This window comes from Physeter macrocephalus, chromosome 11, assembly GCF_002837175.3.
Source record: "Physeter macrocephalus isolate SW-GA chromosome 11, ASM283717v5, whole genome shotgun sequence".
Classification (NCBI taxonomy): Eukaryota; Metazoa; Chordata; class Mammalia; order Artiodactyla; family Physeteridae; genus Physeter; species Physeter macrocephalus.
Genome location: NC_041224.1, coordinates 141,471,161 through 141,494,619, shown reverse-complemented (window position 1 = coordinate 141,494,619; position 23,459 = coordinate 141,471,161). Strand labels below are relative to the sequence as shown.

Genomic DNA, 23,459 nt, shown 5'->3' with positions numbered 1-23,459 from the left:
CCCTCTTTTCTATATACATTTGATTCTAGAAATGTTTCTTAAACCAACCGCTCCATACCATCACCACTACAGTGCCTTAGTTCAGACTATTATTTGTCCTTTGGACTACTACAATAGTTTCTACTGGATTTCTATACCACCAGTCTGACCACAGTTAAATCTAACCACAAGCTATCAGTTAGGGTCTTTAAAAACAGAGAGCCTATTCCCTAAACAAAAGAATGTAAACTTATAAATTTGCCTTCTGAAATCCATCCTGATGTAGCTATAACCTCTTACTCTTCCAGCCACAGCCTCATGTATCTTCTTTGTAGTCCAACCTACACCTATACTTCCACTGTCTCACACCCTATGTTCTAGTCACAATGAATTCCTCAGTGTTCCCTGAAGAAACCAGGATCTTTCAAAACCATGTGCTTACAGATAAAGTATTTCCTCTGCTTGGAAGACAAAAACAACGAAATCTCTCATATCCTTCAAAAATCCACAAAAAAACCCACCTCTTTCTGTGGACCTCTCCCAGCAACTCCAAACTTCCTGTATTTGTTTCCGTATCTGTCTCCTCCACTGAAATAATCTCCTTGGGGCAGGGAAAATAACTTATTCATTGAACCACCATACTAACTTTATTGCCTAAAATACAGCAAATCTCAGTAAATGCTAAATGAATAAATCAGTGCAAAAGCCAGACATAACTGACAACTCTAATTTTCAGTATTTAATTGTGCTGTAAGAAAATATAAAATTATGTTACTCTGTGTTTTTTATTTCTACATATTTTATTTATTTTTATAGATGTCCTCGTAAAACTCGACCTATTGGGGATAACTGAAAAGAAAATAAGAGGTATGTACCCTCCCCTCAGTTTCTCTTACAGTAACGGCACAAAGAAAGGAGAACAAAGGGTGTGATATCTAAATATCCTTCTTCTAATATCTAGTATTCTTACTGGAAACCCTAGAAAATTTGCTGGCTTTTAAGCAATATAGGCAAATTTAATATGAAAAAGCCCCTCCATTCTTATGTTATGCGTGTTGACCAAATAAATACAGTCAGGTGGAGGTCACAAGCTAGCCAAGGTATTCTGAAGTCTTAACTCTCCTCTCTGTTTCTTATCACAAACCAAAGATAATAAAAAAGACCTACCTTCTGGTGCTGTTTTTTTTTTTAACTTTTATTTAATCGATTTAAATCTATAGGAATACATGTTCTAGAAGCTCAGTCCAATCAGAGCACATTCATTTATTAAACCTTTCATTACTGAAGCTTTATTATCAATAATTCATTACTCAAATATGAAATCTTGACAGTATAGTTCAGAAACAATTTTTCCATGCTGTCAGCTGGCAGATTGCTCCTGTAATAAGTATACTGCACACTTATGATAAAGGTGGTGATATTGCCATCATGTTATGAAGTTTTCCTTCCTCTCTAATAATAATCCTCTAAGGTAACAACAATCTCCTAGACTTGAAGATTTGGTGGATGATGCTAACACAGTTTTACCAAAGCAATCCCATAAACTTTCTTTAAAAAGTGTTTCAAATATTTTTAGAAGCAGGCTGAAAACTGTTGACGTCACTTATTATTTTAAAAAATATTTTTTGCTTTCTCTTTCTCTTTCACACAATCACTTGAGAAAAAACTGTCATCATAAACAATGGATTTAGAAATGTAACGATGGAGCAAAGTAATTGACTTTCAAGGTAAAAATCATTTCTGAATTTTTATCTGTACCTTAGCTTTCAGTGCATGCATAGAAAGATAGTGTCATGTAAGAATAGTTTGTCTTCTTAAGTATTCTTATCAATTTATCAGTTAATATCAATTTGTTTACTATTTCTGCAGGTTCAAGCAAACAACCCACTTTCTTTGTTAAGAACCACTCAAGACATTCTGTTTTAAAACAAGTAACTAATGAGTATCTCATGTGTACTAGGTATTGTGCTAGATAATGGCAGAGTTGATGCTAGTCCACTCAGTGTTTATGAGTAAATTAGAAAAAGGCATCCTTACCTTAAGACACCTTTATTTTCCAGCTTTTAGAAAATTGTTGCAATAGGCTGATTTTGTTAGTAAAAGAAATTTTACCAACAGTCATCAAAAAATTTTTGTAGTAAATATACTACTCTTATTTGAAAGTTGCCCCTTAGGTGTGGCCCTTTTGTTCAATGTACACTGTACAATCTTATATTGTTGCCCTCATGCTGGGAATATAAATGACTAAGAACAGCCATAATCTCAGACCCTGTGGAATTTATAGTTTAGGAAGGATACAAAGCATATGACAAAGGAATCTTACTTAGATACTTATCTAGACCTAGAGGTAAGAGAAGGATTTAATGCTTAAGTATAGATCAAAAATATGTGTGGGAGTTAACTAGGAGAAACGGGGTCAGGGGAGAACATTCCATGCAGGAGTACAGTGCAGGAGTACAGTACAAGTGCAGAGGCTCTGTGTGGCTGCAAACAGGGTACATTAAAGAAACAAAAAGGAGGCTGAGCACAGATTGCTAAAGGGAGGGTAATATGAGAAGAGTGTGGAAAGACAGGCCAGGGACCAGGTCATGGAAAACCTTACAGGCCATATTAAGGACTCTGGGTTTTTTTTGTTTGTTTTTTTTTAAATTATTTTGTGGTACGCGGGCCTCTCACTGTTGTGACCTCTCCCGTTGCGGAGCACAGGCTCCGGATGCACAGGCTCAGCGGCCATGGCTCACGGGCCCAGCCGCTCCGTGGCATGTGGGGTCCTCCCGGACCAGGGCACGAACCCGTGTCCCCTGCATCGGCAGGCGGACTCTCAACCACTGCGCCACCAGGGAAGCCCCTCTGGTTTTATTTTTAAAACAATGGAAAATCATTTGAGCATTTCAAATAGGAGTAGTGAGGGGTGACAAATCAGACTTGCATTTTGAAAAGACTCCTCTGGCTTCAACATGGAGAATGGGTTGTGGCCTTAAAGCGGAAGCAGGACAAGGCCTCTTTTGCATAGCTCTAGTAGGCATGTACCTCCCCACCCCCCAACACACAGACACACACAACTTGTATTGAGTTATAGTCAAGTTATATAGTGAATGGCATCCAAAGAGCACATTAGAATACAATGTGCATGGTGCTTCCTGGAGTTGTGTAGTAGCCCTATGGAAGTAGTCTAGGTCGGAGATAAAGGGAGTTTGGACAGAATGGTAGCAGATTTGAAATGGACAGATTGAGAGTCAAGATATAGAGGGAGGCTTAATATCTCAATAGAATTTCCTCTGTGTAAAGTAAGTTGCTTCAATAAGTTACTCAAATTCTGTTGATTAATTTTGTAAAGATAAAACTCCTGTATTCTATGTTGATTGGTCCTGGAAACTGTTTTGAAACTTACTATCTTAACAGTTAAAGAGAGTTTATTTGTTATTCAGGAATGAAATTCCTTGCAAATTACAAGGCTACCTCTAGACCTCCACTGTCCTTTATGATAGCCACTAGCCACATGGGGCTATTGAGCACTTGAACTGTGTCTGAACTGAGATGTGCTGTGAGTGTAAAATATACTCCAGGTTTCAGAGACTTAGCATGAAACTATCTGTTAATGAATCTTCATATTGCCTGTATGTTGAAATGATAATATTTGGGATATATTGAGTTAACTATAATATATTATTAAAATTAATCTTGCCTTTTAATTTTAAAAATCTTTAAAAATGTGGCTAATAGAAAATTCAAAATTACATATGTGGTTCATATTATATTACTGGACAACACTGATCTGTAGAAGAAAAGGGCTGGGCACTTTTAAGCATGCCCAGCATGGACAGCATGCTGCCTGGCATCATCAGATAGGTGGTTTAATATCTTTAGATTTCATGCGATAGATTCTGACCAAATTCAACGCTCATGTCCCCAAATTTTATTCCTCATAATACTCACCACAATATGACTGTAAATACTAGTCTTGGCAAGGGAAAGTATTGTTTTATCATCCAAGCTAATAAGTTTTGGTCTGGGCTTGATCCTGGGATCCATTTTTATAACTTCATCATCAAATTTCAAATCCTGGGACAATACTGATCCTTCTGAATTTTTTTTGCTTTCTTCTAGAATAACATTGTTGAATGCAGAAAATAAAGAGTGAGGCTTGACCTAAAAAATTTATCAAAAATGTTGAAAATTTGGTTGCTGTATTTATCATTTTGAAAAAGAAATAGGCTATATCGGAAAGATGAATTAACTTTTTTTCCTGTTATATAGTAATATCTATGATGAGTATCACATTAGGAAATCTATGAGAGTAGATTAAAATTGTGGGCTAAGAATGGGTGTGTCCTCCTGCTGAAAATTCCGTAAAACTAGCAAAAGACAATTTAAAAATATTTTAGAACAGTGGAGAGGGTACCAACAAAAGACTAAAAATTGTGAGATATAAATCAGAAGGGACTGAACTGACAGACAAATAGGAGCAGAAATGTAACCTGCAGCCAAAATATGTGCAGGAGATAACCACTTCAAAGAGCAGATCCCAAGAAACTTGATGTTCAGAGTGAACAAGTAAAATAGCAGGAGGATGCTCTAGGTAATTATCAGGCAACTAAATAATTATCATAAGAACTGTGGATGAATGGGCAAAAACAACATGAACAAACAGAAATGGGTCTAGAAAAAACCAAAATGGTCCCTAAAAGAATTTTTTTTTTTACTTTTTTTTTTTTTTTTTTTTTTTTTTGCGGTACGCGGGCCTTTCACTGCTGTGGCCTCTCCCGTTGCGGAGCACAGGCTCCGGGCGCGCGGGCCCAGCGGCCATGCCAGCCGCTGCGCGGCATGTGGGATCTTCCCGGACCGGGGCACGAACCCGTGTCCCCTGCATCGGCAGGCGGACTCCCAACCACTGCGCCACCAGGGAAGCCCTTTACTTTTTCATTTTATATTTATTTATTTATTTTGGCTGCACTGGGTCCTAGTTGCAGCATGCGGGATCTTCATTGCGGCATGTGGGATCTTTAGTTGTGGCACGCGAACTCTCAGTTGCAGCATGCATGGGGGATCTAGTTCCCCAACCAGGGATCGAACCCGGGCCTCCTGTGTTGGGAGCATGGAGTCTTACTCACTGGACCACCAGGGAAGTCCCCATAAGAGAATTTTTTAAAATCTGGGAGAACAAAGCATCTATAAAAGAATAGACTGCTATAGAAAAGAATAGGGTGAATGCTTTGAAGTCAAAATAAAAACAATTAGTGAAATAGCAAATATTCAATAAACGTTCTGAGAAACCAAATGGATATGATAGCAAATCAAATTAGCAAGTGGAAGCTAATATTGAGGACATCTTCCAGAACACAGAATTTAAAAATGGAAATGTAAATACAAGAGAAAAAAAATTAAAATACATGCAGGATCAGTTCAGAATGTCCAATGTTTAACAAACAGAGGTTCCAGAGGGGTTAACAGGGAATGGAAGAGAAGGAACGATCAAGGAATAAGAGAAAGAAACTTCCCAGAGGTGACGAAAGAACTGAATATTCCGATTAAAAGAGCTCATGAAGTGGCAAGCAGAAGGATGGTGGAGCTCTTTGCTGACATCACTGAAGTCAGTCACAACAGCCAGGGACTTGGCCTCACTACTTCTTGTTATTTCAGTTATTCTGTTTGTTTGGATTTCTGTGTCTTTTGCTGAAAGCATATTTGACTGATACAATCCGCTTCATAACAATATAAAATATAAGTGCCCAGAACTATACTTAACAAGAAATGTTTAAGATGTATATAAAGGAAAATATTGGAGAGGACTTGAGTAAATGGAATAACTTAACATGTTCGTGGATGAGAGGCCCAATACGACAAAGTAGTCAGTTCGCCCCAAATTAAATTTAAATTCAATACAATCACAATCAAATCCTAATAGGACTTTTAAATAGAACTTAACAAACTGTTTCTAAATTTTATTTGGAAAGGAAATGTTCAAGAATAGCCAAGAATTAAAAAAAATATATAAGTGGGGACAGGAGAAGAGAATTTGCCCTTCACATATCAGAACATATCATCAGGTTGTAATAACCAAAATAATGTGATAGGTGTCCAAGATTAGACAGATCAATGGAACAGAAATAGAAGGATCTATAAATAGACCACTTATATATTAAAATAATTTTAATGATAGCTAATATTTCAAAATAGAGTAAAAAAGATGATGCTTGGTCCATTTTTAAGGATAAAATTATTTGACCTCCCCTACCTCACACAGAATAAAACAATTTCTAGATAGAATTAAAAAGCTAAAAATTTTAGGTACTTCCCTGGTGGTCCAGTGGTAAAGAATCCGCCTTCCAATGCAGGGGACGTGGGTTTGATCCCTGGTCGGGGAACTAAGATCCCACATGCCGCGGGGCCAGCTAAGCCCATGCACCACAACTGCTGAGCCCGGGCGCCTCAACTAGAGAGCCACCTGCCACAACTACAGAGCCCATGCGCCCTGGAGCCCGTGTGCCACAACTAGAGAAGGGAAAACCTGCACGCCACAACTAGAGAAGAGAAAACCCACACGCCACAACTAGTGAGAAGCCCACACACCTCAACGAAAGAAGGGCCCGGGCGCCGCAACAAAAGATCCCACATGCCTCAACGAAGATCCCGTGTACTGCAACTAAGACCCGACACAGCCAAAAAAAAAAAGCTAAAATTTTTAGAACAACCTATATTAGTACTGGAAGAAAATAAAGGAGAATATTTATATAAGCCTTATGAAATGAGACATAAAATTCAGAATCCATAATGTAAAAGATGGAGAGATCTGATCTCTTAAAAATTAACTTATAAATTACAAATGAAAATGACAAATGCTTTTTTTGCTACAAATAAAATGAAAATACAAGTGACAGAAAACATTTGCAATATATATAAAAGATAAAGGATTAATATCCAGAATGCATATAAAGATTTTTCCAATCAATATACAAAAGATAGAGTCCAATAGAAAATGGTCAAAGGATATAACAGGTGATTCATAAAACTATAAATAATCTATAAGCACGTGAAAGGATAAAATATCCTTTCTTTGGCCATCAGATATAAACAAAAAGATGGATAATACCTGTGCTGGTAAAGATGTAAAGAAACAAGCACTGTCACACACTGTTGGAAATTTATAAAATGGTTCAACTTCTGTAAAGAGTACTGGCAAAATCTATCAAAATTAAAACACATATATCCATATATCCTTTGACTAGCCAATTCTTCTACAAATATGTGCTGCAGAAAAACTTCCATATTTGTATGGAAGATGCATCTGCAATGATACTCACTGAAATATTGTTTTAAATAGTAATAAAATTGTAATAATAAATAAATAATAAATCAGAGTATTACTGAATAGTATGAAGTCACCAAAAGACTGAAGTATAGACCTATGTGTACTGAAGTGAAATTTGTCCAAAACATATTGTTAAAGGCAAAAAATTTACAGAATACTTAGAACTTGACTCTACTACGTAAAATGGTATATGTTGTTATATGTGTAAATGCACAGAAAAAAAGATTGAAAGCAAACCCACAAAGCTATTAACAGTGGATGCCTTCAGGAAAGGGAGTGGTGGTGGGATTGAGGTGAAAGCAGATTTTCATGTTTATTCTGTATTCTTCAATACAGTTTGAATCTTTTCCAGTGAGACTACAGTTATATATTACTCATGTAATATATTTTCATGATAAAATATTTAGGTGTCATAATGATTTGTTTTGAAAATTAAGTCCTTTAAAGAATAATCATTTTATATTTATATATAGGCATACCTTGTTTTATTGTGTTTTGGTTTATTGCCATTTTTTACAAATTGAAGACATCAAGCAAGTCTATCGGTGCTATTTTTCCAACAGCCTTTGCTCACTTCATGTCTCTGTGTCACATTTGGTGATTCTCATAATATTTCAAACTTTTGCATTATTATTATATTTGTTATGGTGATCTGTGATCTGTGATGTTACTATTGTAATTGTTTTGGGGTGCCACGAACCATGCTCATATAAGATGGTGAACTTAATAAATGTTGTGTGTGTTCTGACTACTCCACTGACCAGCCATTTCCCTGTCTCTCTCCCTCTCTTTGGGCCTCTCTATTACCTGAGACAAGACAGTCTTAAAATAAGGCCAGTTAGTAAGGTTACAATGGCCTCTAAGTGTTCAAGTGAAAGGACGAGCATGTGGGATCTTCTCGGACCGGGGCACGAACCCGTGTCCCCTGCATCGGCAGGCGGACTCCCAACCACTGCACCACCAAGGAAGCCCCCTCTCATTTTAAATCAAAAGCTAGAAATGACTAAGTTTAGTGAAGAAGGCATGCTGAACGCTGAGATAAGCTGAAAGCTAGGCCTCCTGTTCCAAATAGTTAGCCAAGTTGTGAATGCAAAGGAAAAGTTCTTGAAGAAAATTAAAAGTACCACTCCAGTGAACACATGAATGATAAGAAAGTGAAACAGTCTTATTACTGATATGGAAAAAGATTTAGTGCTCTGGATAGAAGGTCAAACCAGCCACAACATTCCCTTAAGTCAAAGCCTAATCCAGAGCAAGGCCCTAACTCTCTTCAATTCTATGAAGGCTGAGAGAGGTGAGGAAACTGCAGATGAAAAGTTTGAAACTAGCAGAAGTTGGTTCAATGCGGTTCAAGGAAAGAAGCCATCTCCATAACATAGAAGTGCAAGGTGAAGCAGCAAGTACTGATGTAGAAGCTGCAGCAAGTTATCCAGAAGATCCAGCTAAGATCATAATGAAGGTCGCCACAAAATAGATTTTTAGATAGATTTCTATCTAAAAAATAGATTTTCAATGTAGATGAAACAGCTTTATATTAGAAGATGCCATCTCCTTCATAGCCAAAAAGGAGAAGTCAGTGTCTGGCTTCAGAGCTTCAAAGGACAGGCTGAGTCGCTTGTTAGGGGCTCTTTTAGTTGAAGCCAATGCTCATTTACCATTTTGAAAATCTTGGGGCCCTTAAATGCTAAATCTACTCTGCCTGTGCTCTATAAATGGGACAACAAAACCTGGATGACAGCACATTTGTTTACAACATGGTTTGCTGAATATTTTAAGCCCACTGTCTAGACCTACTGCTCAGAAAAAAAGGATTCCTTTTAAAATACTACTGCTCATTGACAGTGCACCTGGTCAACCAAGAGCTCCGATGGAGATGTACAATGAGATTTATGTTTTTTTTGTGCTTGCTAACATAACATCCTTTCTGCAACCCATGGATTAAGGACTAATTTCAAATCTTATTATTTAAGAAATACATTTCGTAAGGCTATAGCTGCCATAGATAGAGATTCTTCTGACGGATCTGGGAAAAGGAAATTGAAAACTGTTGGGAAAGGATTTACCATTCTAGATGTCATTAAGAACATTCATGATTCAGAAAGAGGTCAAAATAACAACGTTAACAGGAGTTTGGAAGAAGTTGATTCCAACCCTCATGGATTGGAATCCATTGGATTCCAATACAGTCATGGATTGGAACCCCTTTGAGGGGTTCAAGACTTCAGTAGAGGAAGTATTGGCAGATATGGTGGAAATAGCAAGAGAACTAGATGTAAAGCCTGAAGATATGACTGAATTACTGCAATCTCATGAGAAAACCTTACAGATGAGGAGTTGCTTCTTATGGATGAGCAAAGAAAGTGGTTTCTTGAGATGGAATCCATTCCCGGTAAAGATGCTGTGAAGATTGTTGAAGTGACAGCAAAGGATTTAGAACATTACATAAACTTAGTTGATAAAGCAGTGGCAGGATTTGAGAGGACTGACTCCAATTCTGAAAGAAGTTCTGTGGGTAAAATGCTATCAAACAGCACTGCAATGCTACAGAGAAATCAATCATGAAAGAAAAAGTCAATTGATGTGGCAAACTTCATTGTTGTCTTATTGTAAGGAATTGTCACGGCCACCCGTTACCTTCAGCAACCACCACCCTGATCAGTCAGCAGCCGTCCCCGGTGGAGGCAAGATCCTCCACCAGCAGAAAGATTATGACTCACTGAAGGCTCAGATGATGAGTAACATTTTTTAGCAATTAAGTATACTTTTTTTATTAAGGTATGTATATATTTTTTAGACATAATGCTGTTTCACAGTTAATAGACTACAGTATAGTGTAAAAATAACTTTTATATGCACTGGGAAACCAAAAAATTAGTGTAACTAACTTTACTGCAATATTCACTTTATTGTAGTGGTCTGGAACTGAACGCACAATATTTCCGAGGTATGCCTGTATATATATTATAAACATAACATTATGAGGCTTCAAATTACTGTTCTGTTCTCATTTAAGGAATTCCAGTTTTTAAAATGCATTCATGGGATTTCCCTGGTGGTCCATTGGTAAAGAATCCGCCTTCCAATGCAGGGGATGTGGGTTCGATTCCTGGTTGGGGAACTGAGATCCCACATGCCTGGGGCAACTAAGCCCACGTGCCACAGCTACAGTCCTCGCTCCCTGGAGCCCATGTGCCACACAGAGAGAAGCCTGTGTGCCACAATGAAAGATCCTGCATGCCTCAACGATGATCCCGCGTACCGCAACTAAGACCCACCGCAGCCAAAAAAATAAAGAAAAATTTTTTAAAAATGCATTCATACCACTGTAATATACTCAAATTCTACGATGTATTCAGGCAAAACACGGTCATGATCAAAGACAAACCACTTGTACTGCCGAATGCTGCAATCACAGTTTCTTTGTTCCATGATAGAATCTAGGGTAAAATTAAAAAAAAAAAAACAAGCAAAACAAACACTCTTCAAAATGATATTTAATATACTTTTTTCACCCTTACATAGATTAATAAACAAGAAACTCAGTAAGTTACAAATATTATGTCATTGAGGTTTTTTTCTCTTATATCTTCCCACCACTGTAGACAATTTCTTAATTCTATAAATACTAGTCACCCTTTCACTACACAGACTAGTAGGGTTTAGTTTTATTCATCTCCTTTTCCTTTTCATACTTTTTCACTTTTCAATGTTTAGCCATATAGTTTTTGACAAATATATTACTTTTTTGTTGTTAAAAGTTGGGTGGGTTCTATTTTTTGAAATACATATATTATACATATATATATATCTGTGTATATAAAACATAAAACAAACTTTTACAAAATAAAAAATCTACATGCACACATATATAAATGACACTGAAGTAGGAAATAGAAATATAGAAGTTCATTAGTAGCTAGGAACAGATTTTTATAAAAAAGTTTATAAGTTTTGTTAGATAGAGTTTAAACTGTAAGCATCTGTATTAAATGAAAACATTTTGTATTCAGAAAGATGAAAATAGATTTATCTTCATGGCAGACATACTTAGTAAATATTTTCGAGGAATGAACACTGAATTAATCATTGGGTAGTTGGCTTGACTGACGGAGTCCTGATCACGAGCCTGAACACTCTGGCCAAGGAAAACCTTTGTAATCAGGAGGATGCCTAGTATGAAAAAACAAAATGTTTTAACACTAATTCATTTGAATAATTTTCCAATATCATCTTCCTTATTGGCCCCAGACTTGACTGTATATTTTGTAAAGGTAGAGATCCTGGCTATCTTGTCTGCCGCCGTAAAGCACACAGCACACTGCTTGATCCAAAATAGAAGCTCAATAAATATTTGTTGCATAAATAAAATGTTTATAAAAGAGATTTCCTGTGATTATATCAAGCAAAGCTTTACAGAGAAGGAAGAAGGAAAGAAGACAATATTTATCAATATTTTTATGAATTAATTTAAGAAATTTGTTCTTGTTAACTGGGTAAAGATTCATCTCTGTATCATCAGCACATAGCTTAGATCATAAGAGGCACTCAATATATGTCTACTGAATGTATGAACATTTCTTTTCCCTTTAGATATTAAGGAACCTTGAAATTCACTAAATCCTAAGGATCTCTAGGAGTCACTGAATCCTATGAAACAACTTCTAATTACTATGCATAAAGTATTCAGATGACTTTTTTTTTTTGCCGTACGCGGGCCTCTCACTGTTGTGGCCTCTCCCGTTGCGGAGCACAGGCTCCGGACGCGCAGGCTCAGCGGCCATGGCTCACGGGCTTAGCCGCTCCGCGGCATGTGGGATCTTCCAGGACCGGGGCACGAACCCGTGTCCCCTGCATCGGCAGGCGGATTCTCAACCACTGCGCCACCAGGGAAGCCCCAGATGACTTTTTAAAACCATGTACAAGTTATGAAATGTAAATTGGGAGAACCTAATTGTTTTAGAAACTATATTCCAGAAGGATCAAGAAAAACATCATGGATATTTCTTTTTCTTTTAAAGATTTTTTTTGATGTGGACTATTGTTAAAGTCTTTATTGAATTTGTTACAATATTCCTTCTGTTTTATGCTTTGGTGTTTTGGCCACAAGGCATGTGGGATCTCAGCTCCCCGACCAGGGATCAAACCAGCACCCCCTGCAATGGAAGGTGAAGTATTAACAACTGGACTGCCAGGGAAGTCCCTATCATGGATATTTCTTAAATGAGAATAGAGAAGGATGAGAAAAAAAGCAAATGGTTTTTTCAAATAGGAGTTCTTTCTAGATTCAGTAATCTCCTTAATTTTCTGATTATTATTAACTGAATGAAAGACTGCAAAACACACATAATTTAGTTCAGCATGAATCATCTTAACAGAGCTAGAGTCTGCAACCTAGAATATTACTTTTATAGAATTCAGTTAACCAAATTTCTGACTACCCAGTCTTCAGAAGGTTGGATAGTTGAGACCAAAGAATAGATGTCCCTTACTCCCTGACCTGATCAATTCTCTTTATTTTCTATTCTTTGGTACTATGCATTAATACTTCATCTTTGTAGCTCTTATTATAATTGTAATTTTACATTTATTTGGATATTATTGTTTGTAAGCACCATAAAGGAGAAACTGTCTAGTCTGTATTGACTAAATCCCTATCACCAACCAAGTGCCTAATACCCAGTAAGCATTCAATAAATACTGGTGGAACTGAAGAATGAAAAGTGGAAGAGGGTGGGACAAGAGAGGACATGATGAGCTGGTCTTTGTCCGCAGTCTGTGGGTACCTGGGAACCTCTCCCAGCAGTGTCCTACAAACTGACTTATGTACTTTTATTTACATATATTCAAGGTGCAAATAAAGTACTAATAACTGTGACTAAATTAAGATACCAAACATTTATCTTCTATAAGGCAACTTTAAAGCAATCCACACACTTCACAATATGTCTTCAGCCAATTTTGGATTTATAACCAGGTTTTCTTGTCATCTTACATTTTGATAATTAAGGACAAATAAGGCCTGCCTTCCCGAGTGCTTTATATAATGATTATCATATAAATAGGCCAAGTTCTCTTTTCTCTTTCCTATGAATTTGGGGTTTGTATGGTGTTTGTGTGTGTGTGTTTGTGTGTGTGTGTGTGTGTGTGTGTGTATAACATGTACATAAATATGTTAAGTTTATTTTTAGGACAACTTAATTAACAAAAGCAGATTATGAAAAGTGTTTATTTCATATAAGATGGATTAAATATGATTAACGAATGAGTCTCACCCTATTGATGTTGCTGATAATAATCACTCAGTAAATATTTGTTGACAACCTGACTAAAGTAATAGATCAGAAAGTCATGTATCATTACACTGGTAAACACTAAATAAAATGGGTTTCAGAAAACCTCCCAGGTTGATAAAACCAAGTATCAAAAATATTATGCAGGGCTTCCCTGGTGGCGCAGTGGTTGGGAGTCCGCCTGCCGATGCAGGGGACGCGGGTTCGTGCCCCGGTCCGGGAGGATCCCGCGTGCCGCGGAGCGGCTGGGCCCGTGGGCCATGGCCGCTGGGCCTGCGCGTCCGGAGCCTGTGCTCCGCAACGGGAGAGGCCGCGACAGTGAGAGGCCCACATACCGCCAAAAAAAAAAAAAAATTATGCAAATAATTAATGAATTTGAATACTTAGAACTTAAAAGTTCAGAAACACTGCATACTTGTATTACCATGTCTGAAGAGCTCATGCTCAAGAGAGTTTTTCTTCTCATCCTTGTACTTTTGCTGTAGAAATTCAATTCTGGGACACTCACATATACTTAGGCTGTTAGCAAGAATAACAGCTTCTTTTCTGAGAGGCAACTGTAAAGAAAAAACAAAGTATGAGTATTTTTACAAGATTGACAATACTTCAACTTTAGTAAGATGGTTTATCATTTTGTTTATGTGTCTGTGCAAGGAAACTGCAGGTCAGACTCACTGAAAAGAAGTAGATAACCTTCAGGTGCAACTTCATTCTATAAAACCATTTATATATTTTAAATTTATATGCAAATAGATTTATGAAAAGTAATACAGAACAACATTTGTTCCTGTAAAACCAGCCAGAGTCAAAACTGACCACTCTGTGTGGTTCAGGAGCTATAGTTTTGCACGTTTTCAAGGATACTCCACTAGCAACTGTGCAAATTCCAAAAAGAAAATTCTGTGGGAAATTACACTGAAGATTCTTATTTAAATAAATAAATAGTCTAATAATTGGTCTAATAATCTACATTATTTTCCAGATACATCTAATTGTGCTAATGCATGGAAATTTTAGTTTGCATTGTGATTAGAGTTATTTCTTTAAAAGTGTTTTATCAGAATATTCATATTACTTGCTGTGAAAGCAGCTCTAAAAAACAAACAAAAATCTCTATTTTTAGCAGTAAAAAAAAAAAAAACTAGACCTAAGAGAGATTATATGATCTATCCAAGGACTGAAGCAGAAATTGGCAAAGTCATGATTTGGACTCAGGTCTAATATTAGTAGCCAAATTATCTAAAATATATCTTTTATATAAATGCTGAATTGCCTATTTTCTTATTGAAATCTGTTATTCAAAGAGATTTAGAAAAATAAATACTAAAATGTGGCTCATCTGATCACAAATTCCACATTCTAGTAATTATAATCTCAGATTTCCCATGAACATCACTAAAAATCCATTAGATAGAGGCTATGTGCATGGCTCTCTGCCTGGACCAGACACTGCCAAACTAAGCCAAATCCTCCTTCTCAGCTGCTTACACAGCATATCTTTTTAATCAGATCCCATCTCTTAAATGATGCAGAACATAAATATCAATCTGTACTCATTGTGTGCACACCATAACATAGAAATTTAGCTTATCTGATCTTTGTGCTACCCAGTGATTTTTCTAGCCAATTATGTTCCCCCATTTCTAAGATCTTAACAATGAGAGTAATTGATGGTGTGTGGAGAAAGAAGGGCAGAATAGTAAACTTTAACTTTCTGGTATTTTCTTGTTTAGAGGCAAGACGGGGAAAGAAAAGGAAACAAAGATGGGACAGTCAGAAAAATGTGAGGATAACAGTAGTGTATGGATGCTAAAGGAGGGTTTCAAAATGGAAAGAGCAATCAAAAGTATCAAATGTTTCAGCAGTAACCTGCCTCCTTAGCACAGAAGGCTGCATGTCAGTCTCATAATCAAATGTTTCAGCAATAATGGTGAATTTAATAAAAAATTTTCTATGTGGCAGGAACTGGTGTAGGAACATTTTTGGTAAATTTTAATAATATATTTTATTTAATCTAATATTTTGCAAATATTATTATTTTAATATGTAATCAATATAAGAAATTATAGTCTTTTTTTCTGTACTAAGTCTTCAAAAACTGGTATTATATGTCTTAAACTTTTAGTACACTTTAATTCTGACCAGTCACATTTCAAATGCTCAGTAGTCACATGTGGGTGGTGGCTACCATATTGGACAGAGCAGTGTAGAGTGCTGCTGGAAGGATTAGAGATATTGTATCTCCTTTAGGAGATGCAGGGGATAAAGTGCTAGCACAGTGTCTGGCAGGCAGAAAACACACAGAAATAGCCCCATCCTTCCTCTACCCTCTGTGCCCATGATGGTTCAGAGTTCTCTGATATGACCCTGAGCACTTCACTCGCCTTCCTCAATTCTTCACCTCCTTCCTACTTCTCTTCCAGAAAGTACAGTGAGGGCACTCTCACTATACCACCCTGCTGAAGCCACCATCATCTCTGGCCTGAGCTGCTGTAGGACCTCCCCCGTATAGTGCCCCTGTCATTGCTTCTACTCCCTCCAATTTATTCTCCACCAAGAGGTTGGAAAGCTTTTTTGGTGATTTTTTTTTATTGTGGTAAAAAAAACCACATAAGGTAAAAGCTACCATTTTAACCATTTTAAAGTGTACAATTCATTGGCATTAAGTACATTCACAATGTTGTACAACCATCACCACTATCCATTTCCAGAACGTCATCCCAAATTGAACCTGTATACTCATTAAACAATAACTCTCTGTCCCTCTATCCTCCCCATCCCCTGGTAACCTCTATTCTACTTTCTGTCTCTACCAATTTGCCTATTCTAGATATCTTATGTAAGTGGAATCACACAGTATTTGTCCCTTTGTGTCTGGCTTCTTTTACTTAACAATGTTTTCAAGGTTCATCCATGTTGTAGCATGTATCAGAATTTGATTTCTTCTTATGACTGAATAATATTCTCTTGTATGTATAAACCACATTTTATTTATCCATTCATCTGTTAATGGACATTTGGGTTGCTTCTACTTTTTGGCTATTGTGAATAATGATGCTATGAACAAGTATCCAAGAACCTTTCTGCACATATCTCACTAAATCCTAACCATTCTGTTAAGAAGATACTATTATTATCTTCACTTTACAGAATGGATGAAACAGGCACAGAGAGGTGAAGTCACCCAGCTGGTGAGTAGGAAAGCCAGGATTCAAATGCAGCAATACTTTGATTTTACGCGTGCCATGATGAGAAAAGGATTAGGAAACACTGCGCTATACCAGTGTGCTACAGCTGCCTCGTCAAATGGGTGGAGGACCGAGAAAGGTTGATTGGATATTTTGGAGCTCAGGAGTGACCAAGGATAAAGCAATATCAGTATCAAGGTGGGGAAAATGAAGTAGAGAATAAAGAAATGGTGGCAGTAAAAGTAAAGAGAAAAATAAGATGATAGAAAGCACAGCAGTGTTAACTGAATGAATTTTTTCAAGATGGAGAAGACCTTGGAGAGTTTAAAACAGATTAAAGAAGTGGATTTCAAGATCATCCACAAAAGGATCACAATATAAAATATAAGATGCCTAGAAAGATTAAATACATAATCATGAAGATAAAGTAATTCATGATTCAACCAACTGTAGATTGAAAATATTTTTTAAAAATTCTGGAAAGTTCCAAAAAGCAAAACGAATTTGCCCTGCTTCCACAACTATTTACATAGAATTTACATTGTACTTACAACTATTTACATAGCATTTACATTGTTTTAGGTATTACAAGTAATCTAGAGATGATTTAAAGTATACATAAGGGGCTTCCCTGGTGGCGCAGTGGTTGCGCGTCCGCCTGCCGATGCAGGGGAACCGGGTTCGCGCCCCGGTCTGGGAAGATCCCATATGCCGCGGAGCGGCTGGGCCCTTGAGCCATGGCCGCTGAGCCTGCGAGTCTGGAGCCTGTGCTCCGCAAAGGGAGAGGCCGAGAGGCCCGCGTACCACAAAAAACAAACAAACAAACAAAAAAAACCATAAAGTATACAGAAGGATGTGCATAGGTTATATGCCAATAGTATGCCATTCCATATAAGGGACTTGAGCATCCTTGGATTTCAGTATTTGTGGGAGGTCCTGGAACCAATCCCCCTCGGATACTGAGGGATTGTACTTTCCATGATAGCACTAAGCTTTCTGTGAAACAGTATAAGTTTGCTATAACATGAATGAAAGCATTGAGAATCAAATCACGCTTAATCAGTGGCAAAGCTTTATTCATTAGGAAGAAAGCATTATTCTAAATGACATTTTATGCTACCTTGCTCGTTTCACTGTCTTTGAATCCTTTTTCAAGTATTTGTAGCAGATGCTTTTTCTTCACTGTAACTTCAGGATCAAAAACATAAAAAAGGCATTCCAGCATCTGTCGATAGCTCCTTAAGAATAATTAAGACAGAAAAAGTTTTAGAATTGATCTCAGAAAAGCCTAGCTGTAGATAAGTTGACCATATGCCTTTCCCAGGATATTTCCCATTTATGCTGGATGTTCCAGTGTCATTATTAAACTTCCACTCCTCCTCAGTCTCAAAAAGAGCTCCAGTGTGGATAAACTATGAGGTCATCCTAGTCAAGGAAGATGCATGAAAAGGAACTATTTACTGACAAGGATATTTTCAATATTGTAAACTTTTAAAACAGAAAGACTTTCTTTTACAAAATAAAATCAGACTGTTGTAAAAATGTTCCTTATGGAAGTTAACTTCTTACTCTGAATCATGCATATCTTCATTGTCCAAAAACTTTTGGAATTTCTCTTCAAATTTTAGTCTCAGAATACGGTTGTTAACCTTGATGACACGTTTTACTTTCACTCCTGTAATACCATATGTTCTGAAGTCCCATGTACAAAAACGTGATAGAATTAATTCATAGCAGGAATTAAACCTATATGGGAATACAAAATACATGCAAAGAAAAGAGATTTTCCTTAAAATGTTGAGAACACAAAGTTACATACGAAAAAAGTAATAGCTAATATTTTATTTTTTTTGCTAAAGATAAATGGTCATATAGTATAGCTCTGATTTGGTTCTTATTCAATCAGTAAAAGAGGCACTAAACTTTGAAACATAAAATAATAGTTCTTTTATTAATTATTATATATTTGTTCTGACTAAAAGATATGGAGCAATCCTCCTTTATTAAAACACTTCCATTTTGGCTTCAGTGAAACTACTTGCATCTGGCTTTCATTTTACTGGCTGCTCTTTCGTGTTTTTCTTTGCTGCTTCTCTTTCCTCTGACGGACTTCTAAATGTTGGATTGCCCCAGGAATCAGTCTTTGGCTCTCCTCTTGTTTCCATAAACTCTATCCCTAGGTGATTTCACCTGGTCCTTTGGGAATACATATTTTAAATATATTATTTATATATATATAAATACATATACATATATATGTATTATACTAGTAAATTCCAACATTTTATTTTCAGGCTTTACCCTTACCCCACTAGCTGGATATACCCACACTTGAACATCCAACTACCTGCTTGCTATGTTCACTTGTATATGTAATAGGCCTCTCAAATTTAACTCACCCAACACACCTGCCTTTAAACCTGCTCCTCCTGAGTGTTTTCCACCTCAGTATATGGCAACATCACCTAACTGGTAGCTTAGGTTAAAATCCCAGGAATAAACCTTGCCTCCTCTCTTCCTCACCAATATCCAAGTCTTCAGCAAGTCTGTTTGACTCTACATCTAAAATACATCCTGAATATGACCCTATTTAATCATTACCACTGCTATTTTCCTAGTTAAAATCACCATCATCTCTTAGTAGGGCTATTGCAATAACTTCATAACTAGGGATATAGAAGTGAAAGAGGCAGGGTCCCTGCTCTCATGGACCCTATCTTCCAAGGGAGTTGGACAAAAAAATAAACAAGACATAAAAAAAATCTAAACTGGTAAGTGCTCTGAAGAAAGAGAGGCTTGGGGTAAGGCTTGGGGTAAGACAGGCTTGGAGAGGCAGGGGATACTTAAGACAGGTCTTGGATGAGACCGTTCAGAGAAAATATTTGAGCTAAGAATTGAAGGAGAAGTAGGGGCCTGCTGTGTGAAGATCTCAGGAAAATGTACACAACGCTCATTTGCTCTCTGCTGCCCTTACCTGGCCATGCTCACAGTAATAATTCTGGCACTGTCTTAAAGTAGCACAGAATTTAGATTAATTTGAAATTTAAGTGGGGGTGGTCAACTGTATGGTGACAGATGGAAACTAAATATTTGGCGGTGAGCACGCTGTAATGTATACAAAAGTAGAAGTCTAATGTTGTACACATGAAACATATAATGTTATAAACCAATGTTACCTTAATGAAAAAAAGTAAAAATAAAAAGTAAATTTTAAAAAAATGGATCATTTTGAAAAGAAAGTTAAGTGCTCCTATATGGGGTACATCTGCCTTTGAATGAGATGTTTGGTCCTCACTGGGATAATCAACCAGGGCCTGAGCATGGGTGTGGGCTAAGATCACAAAGTTAAGCTTCCTGATGGGTTGTCTCTTCCTAAGACTAACATCTGAGCTCCTAATTTAGAGCATTCGCCTTTCTCACTAGCAAAGACTGAACCAGTGCAGCTAGGAACTGCCCAGTTACTCTTCCCCGAGAGTTGAAAAGTGAGCTCCCCAAACCAAACTAATCCCAGAGGAGCTCGCAGTCTGGTACAGGACACAGATAGAAATAGTGCTGCAATCCAGCATAATGCTGCTAACTAGTTCAGAGCTCCGGCTAAACAACCAGATCATTATGTGCAGTGGGAAACCTACAGTGTCATATACAGAGGGATCATTTCCTGGGTGGGCCTAAATTAGTCCAAGTCACCCCTAAACAACATGTCCTGCAACCACTGAAACTCATTATTACTTGCACTCTAATTGTTATTATTATCATTATTATTGTGCTCTGATAGAAACTAGTGCTATAGGCGTTTTATGTAGATAAGGTTTTTGTTATAAAGTAACAAAAGGGTAATCGAGAATTGCCCTTGAGAGTAATCAAGAATAGATGGAAGTGATGAATGAACAGTTCCCAGCTTCTAGCCTGGTCTCCCAGGAATGCAAGAACCAGGAATGGCACAGGAAACTCCAAGTAGTATGATCCTTTCATAGAGCTTTTCTTTGGGAATTAAGCAGCTGATCCCTTCCTCATATGGAATTCCTAGAGCCCTGGAGATACGGAACCCTGGTGCTGAGAGGACAAGGGCTCTGTGCTACCTGGGGTCACAGAAGTAAAGCAATTCATTCAATCACCTGGCCACACCGTGGATGAGAAAACATCATTCAGAGACCGCAATACTGCTGGAGGAGGGAGAACAGACCTATGCTGATAGAGAAGTACTGAGACTTACAATATTATCAGTACATCATGGAGGATGATAACTTCTCACAGCATTGTTGAATATGTGCTACATGCAACTGGGGAGTATGTCATTACTGGTCTGATGTATACACATTTTAGTCTGAACTTGAAATAATGACTCTCTAGGACTTTGTATAAAATAATATTGAAATCTGCTACACCTTTCTTTCAAAGAGTCTGATAGATTTAAGGGCAAAATTCAAACTACCCAGCCCAGCCTGCAAGACCCTTAATGATCAGGCCCTTGTCATGTGGAACTACTGAGTTCTCCGAACATATTATACTATTTCCACACCCTTTCACATGCTGTTTCCTCTGCCTGCAAAGTCCTTCCTCTAATTCTTCGTATAGTTAACTTCTGTCGGTCCTTCAAAACTCAGATCAAAGCATCTCCCTCAAGTGTCACCACTTCCAGAATACTTTCTCTAACTCGCCACTCTGCTTTGATCTTCACACAGCTGCCCCCTCCTACATTCTCCATGTGTACAGTCATCCCAGAACTTATTACTATTTCATTACCATAGTCTTCTACACCAGATTGTAGGCTTGATTAGAGAGGGAACTATATCTTATTTGACTTTTATCACTAGCACCTAGCACAGAATGTGACTTATGGTAGAAGCTCAGTGGATGAATGCTGAGCAAGTGAAAAAAGTAGAAAAGACTCAAAGATTAAAAAGATGCAGTCTCTATCTTCACCGAGTGTATAAACCAATAAAGTGAAGAAGTAATAGGACAAGTACAAGCAAAATTATAACAGAGTATAAGATAGGAGAGATAAAACTCAGTGCTATGAAGATTCAAAAAGAAGAAGAAATGAATATAGCTGATGGAGATGACAAGAAAATTCCTCACAAAGGAATGGCTTTTGATGTCATCCTTGAAGATAAAGTAAGTTTTGACAGGCAATGATAGAGCCAGGGCCTGGGATGCGAGGCATTCTGGGTGAAGGAAGTAGAACAAAGAAAACCACTTATGTGATGGTGTACCAGGTATATTCCAAGAGCAGTGAGGCATTCACAGTTCAGCTGACTCTGAAAGGCTTTGAAAAGGGGTTAGGGTAGTTTGGAGACTATACAGTGAAGGACACTGAATGTCAGGGTGAAGAGTTAGAATGTAATTGGGAAGATAACAGGTTGCTACAGGAGGCTTTCGTTTTGTTTTTAACAGAGTGCTCTTGGCATAGGAAGGGACGGGCTATGTGTAGCAATAGTCTAAGAGGAAGGTTATGACGGCCCTTGTGCAGGAGATTTTGGTTACAAAGAAGGAGAGAACGAATGCAAGAGACAGTATGGAGAGAACCTGTGGGTCTTAGGCTGATTGGATATGGAGATTGAGGAAGAGAATGGAGTCAAGAATGGATTCAGTGTTTGTTGTGCCTCTATGACTAAGAGGATGGTAGTGCTACAAACAGGAATGGAGGAGTCAGAAGGAAGGGGTGGTTTGTGGGCAGGAAGAGGAAAACAAAAGCAAAAAGATTAAGAACTAAATATTTTCACATCACCTTGTCTAATCCTAACAGTAACCTTTTGAGATAGTTTTTTATTTTCTCATTTTACAGATGACATTCAGATGAGTTAAATAACTGTTTTAAGACTATGCAGATAGAGTTTGAACCTAGGCTTTCTGACTCTAACCCCACTGTCTATTTTTTACTTTACAGCTGAGTTCCCTTTTAAATGTGTTGAGTTTGCTTTGCCAGTTGGACATTCAGCTAGAAATGTCTAATAGGTAGAAATTCAGGACTGGAGCAAAGGAGAGAGATTGTAACTTTAAGTAATTTTTGAAAGTGCAGGAGTAGAAGAGACTGTCCAGGGAGAGTGTAAAAAGAAAATAGGAAATGTCTAACTACAAGAAAAAAAAAAAAGAGAGGTGAAGTTACACGGAAGGAATGGCTAACAGCAACAAGATCTGCAGAGGTTAGGAGAGTGAGGGCCCCTCATGTCACTGGGTGCCCTCACTCATTCAGTAAGACCTGAATGTGAGAGCATCCACAGTGGTGATATACACATTGACTAAGATATTCAGTTACACAGAGAGATGCCTACAAACGTTCATTAATATACAAATGATGCACCCATTTAGCAAATGTAGAATGCACATGGTTTTAAATGGCTGGAGCTTAATAAAATCTATTAAAATCACTTCAAAATCCTAAACAATCATTTAATAAATACTGTTAACTGACTTGCTGACTTAAACCATATCAAAAACAAATATAAAACAGTATAAAACAAAAAGTCTGAGTTTCTGTAGCTCCCTAAAACAGTACAGCATGAAATGTTTATATATAAAAAGTTAATTACTGAAAGTTATTTTATAGACAAAAGTGAACCTACTAAGTGAGTATCTATATATTGATATGGAGACTTCAATTAGTAGTTATCTATTGAGTTATGAATCCAGCCAGCCCTATGCTAGATGTAATGACTGATAAGGCACATTCTTTCTGTCCCCGAGGAGCTCACA

At 37.4% G+C, this 23,459-nt stretch overlaps 1 protein-coding gene across 1 annotated transcript in view; it reads right to left on the bottom strand.

The window, feature by feature from the left end:
* Positions 1-23,459, bottom strand: part of LRRC9 (leucine rich repeat containing 9) — a 95,216-nt gene that overhangs the window by 54,632 nt on the left and 17,125 nt on the right. The window contains exons 10-15 of the mRNA XM_024133083.1: positions 18,336-18,512; positions 17,887-18,004; positions 14,003-14,135; positions 11,336-11,458; positions 10,610-10,725; positions 3,916-4,128 (exon numbers count right to left, since the gene is read on the bottom strand). Of these exons, the coding sequence (XP_023988851.1) occupies positions 3,916-4,128; positions 10,610-10,725; positions 11,336-11,458; positions 14,003-14,135; positions 17,887-18,004; positions 18,336-18,512 (880 nt within the window). The remainder of the gene's footprint in view (positions 1-3,915; positions 4,129-10,609; positions 10,726-11,335; positions 11,459-14,002; positions 14,136-17,886; positions 18,005-18,335; positions 18,513-23,459) is intronic.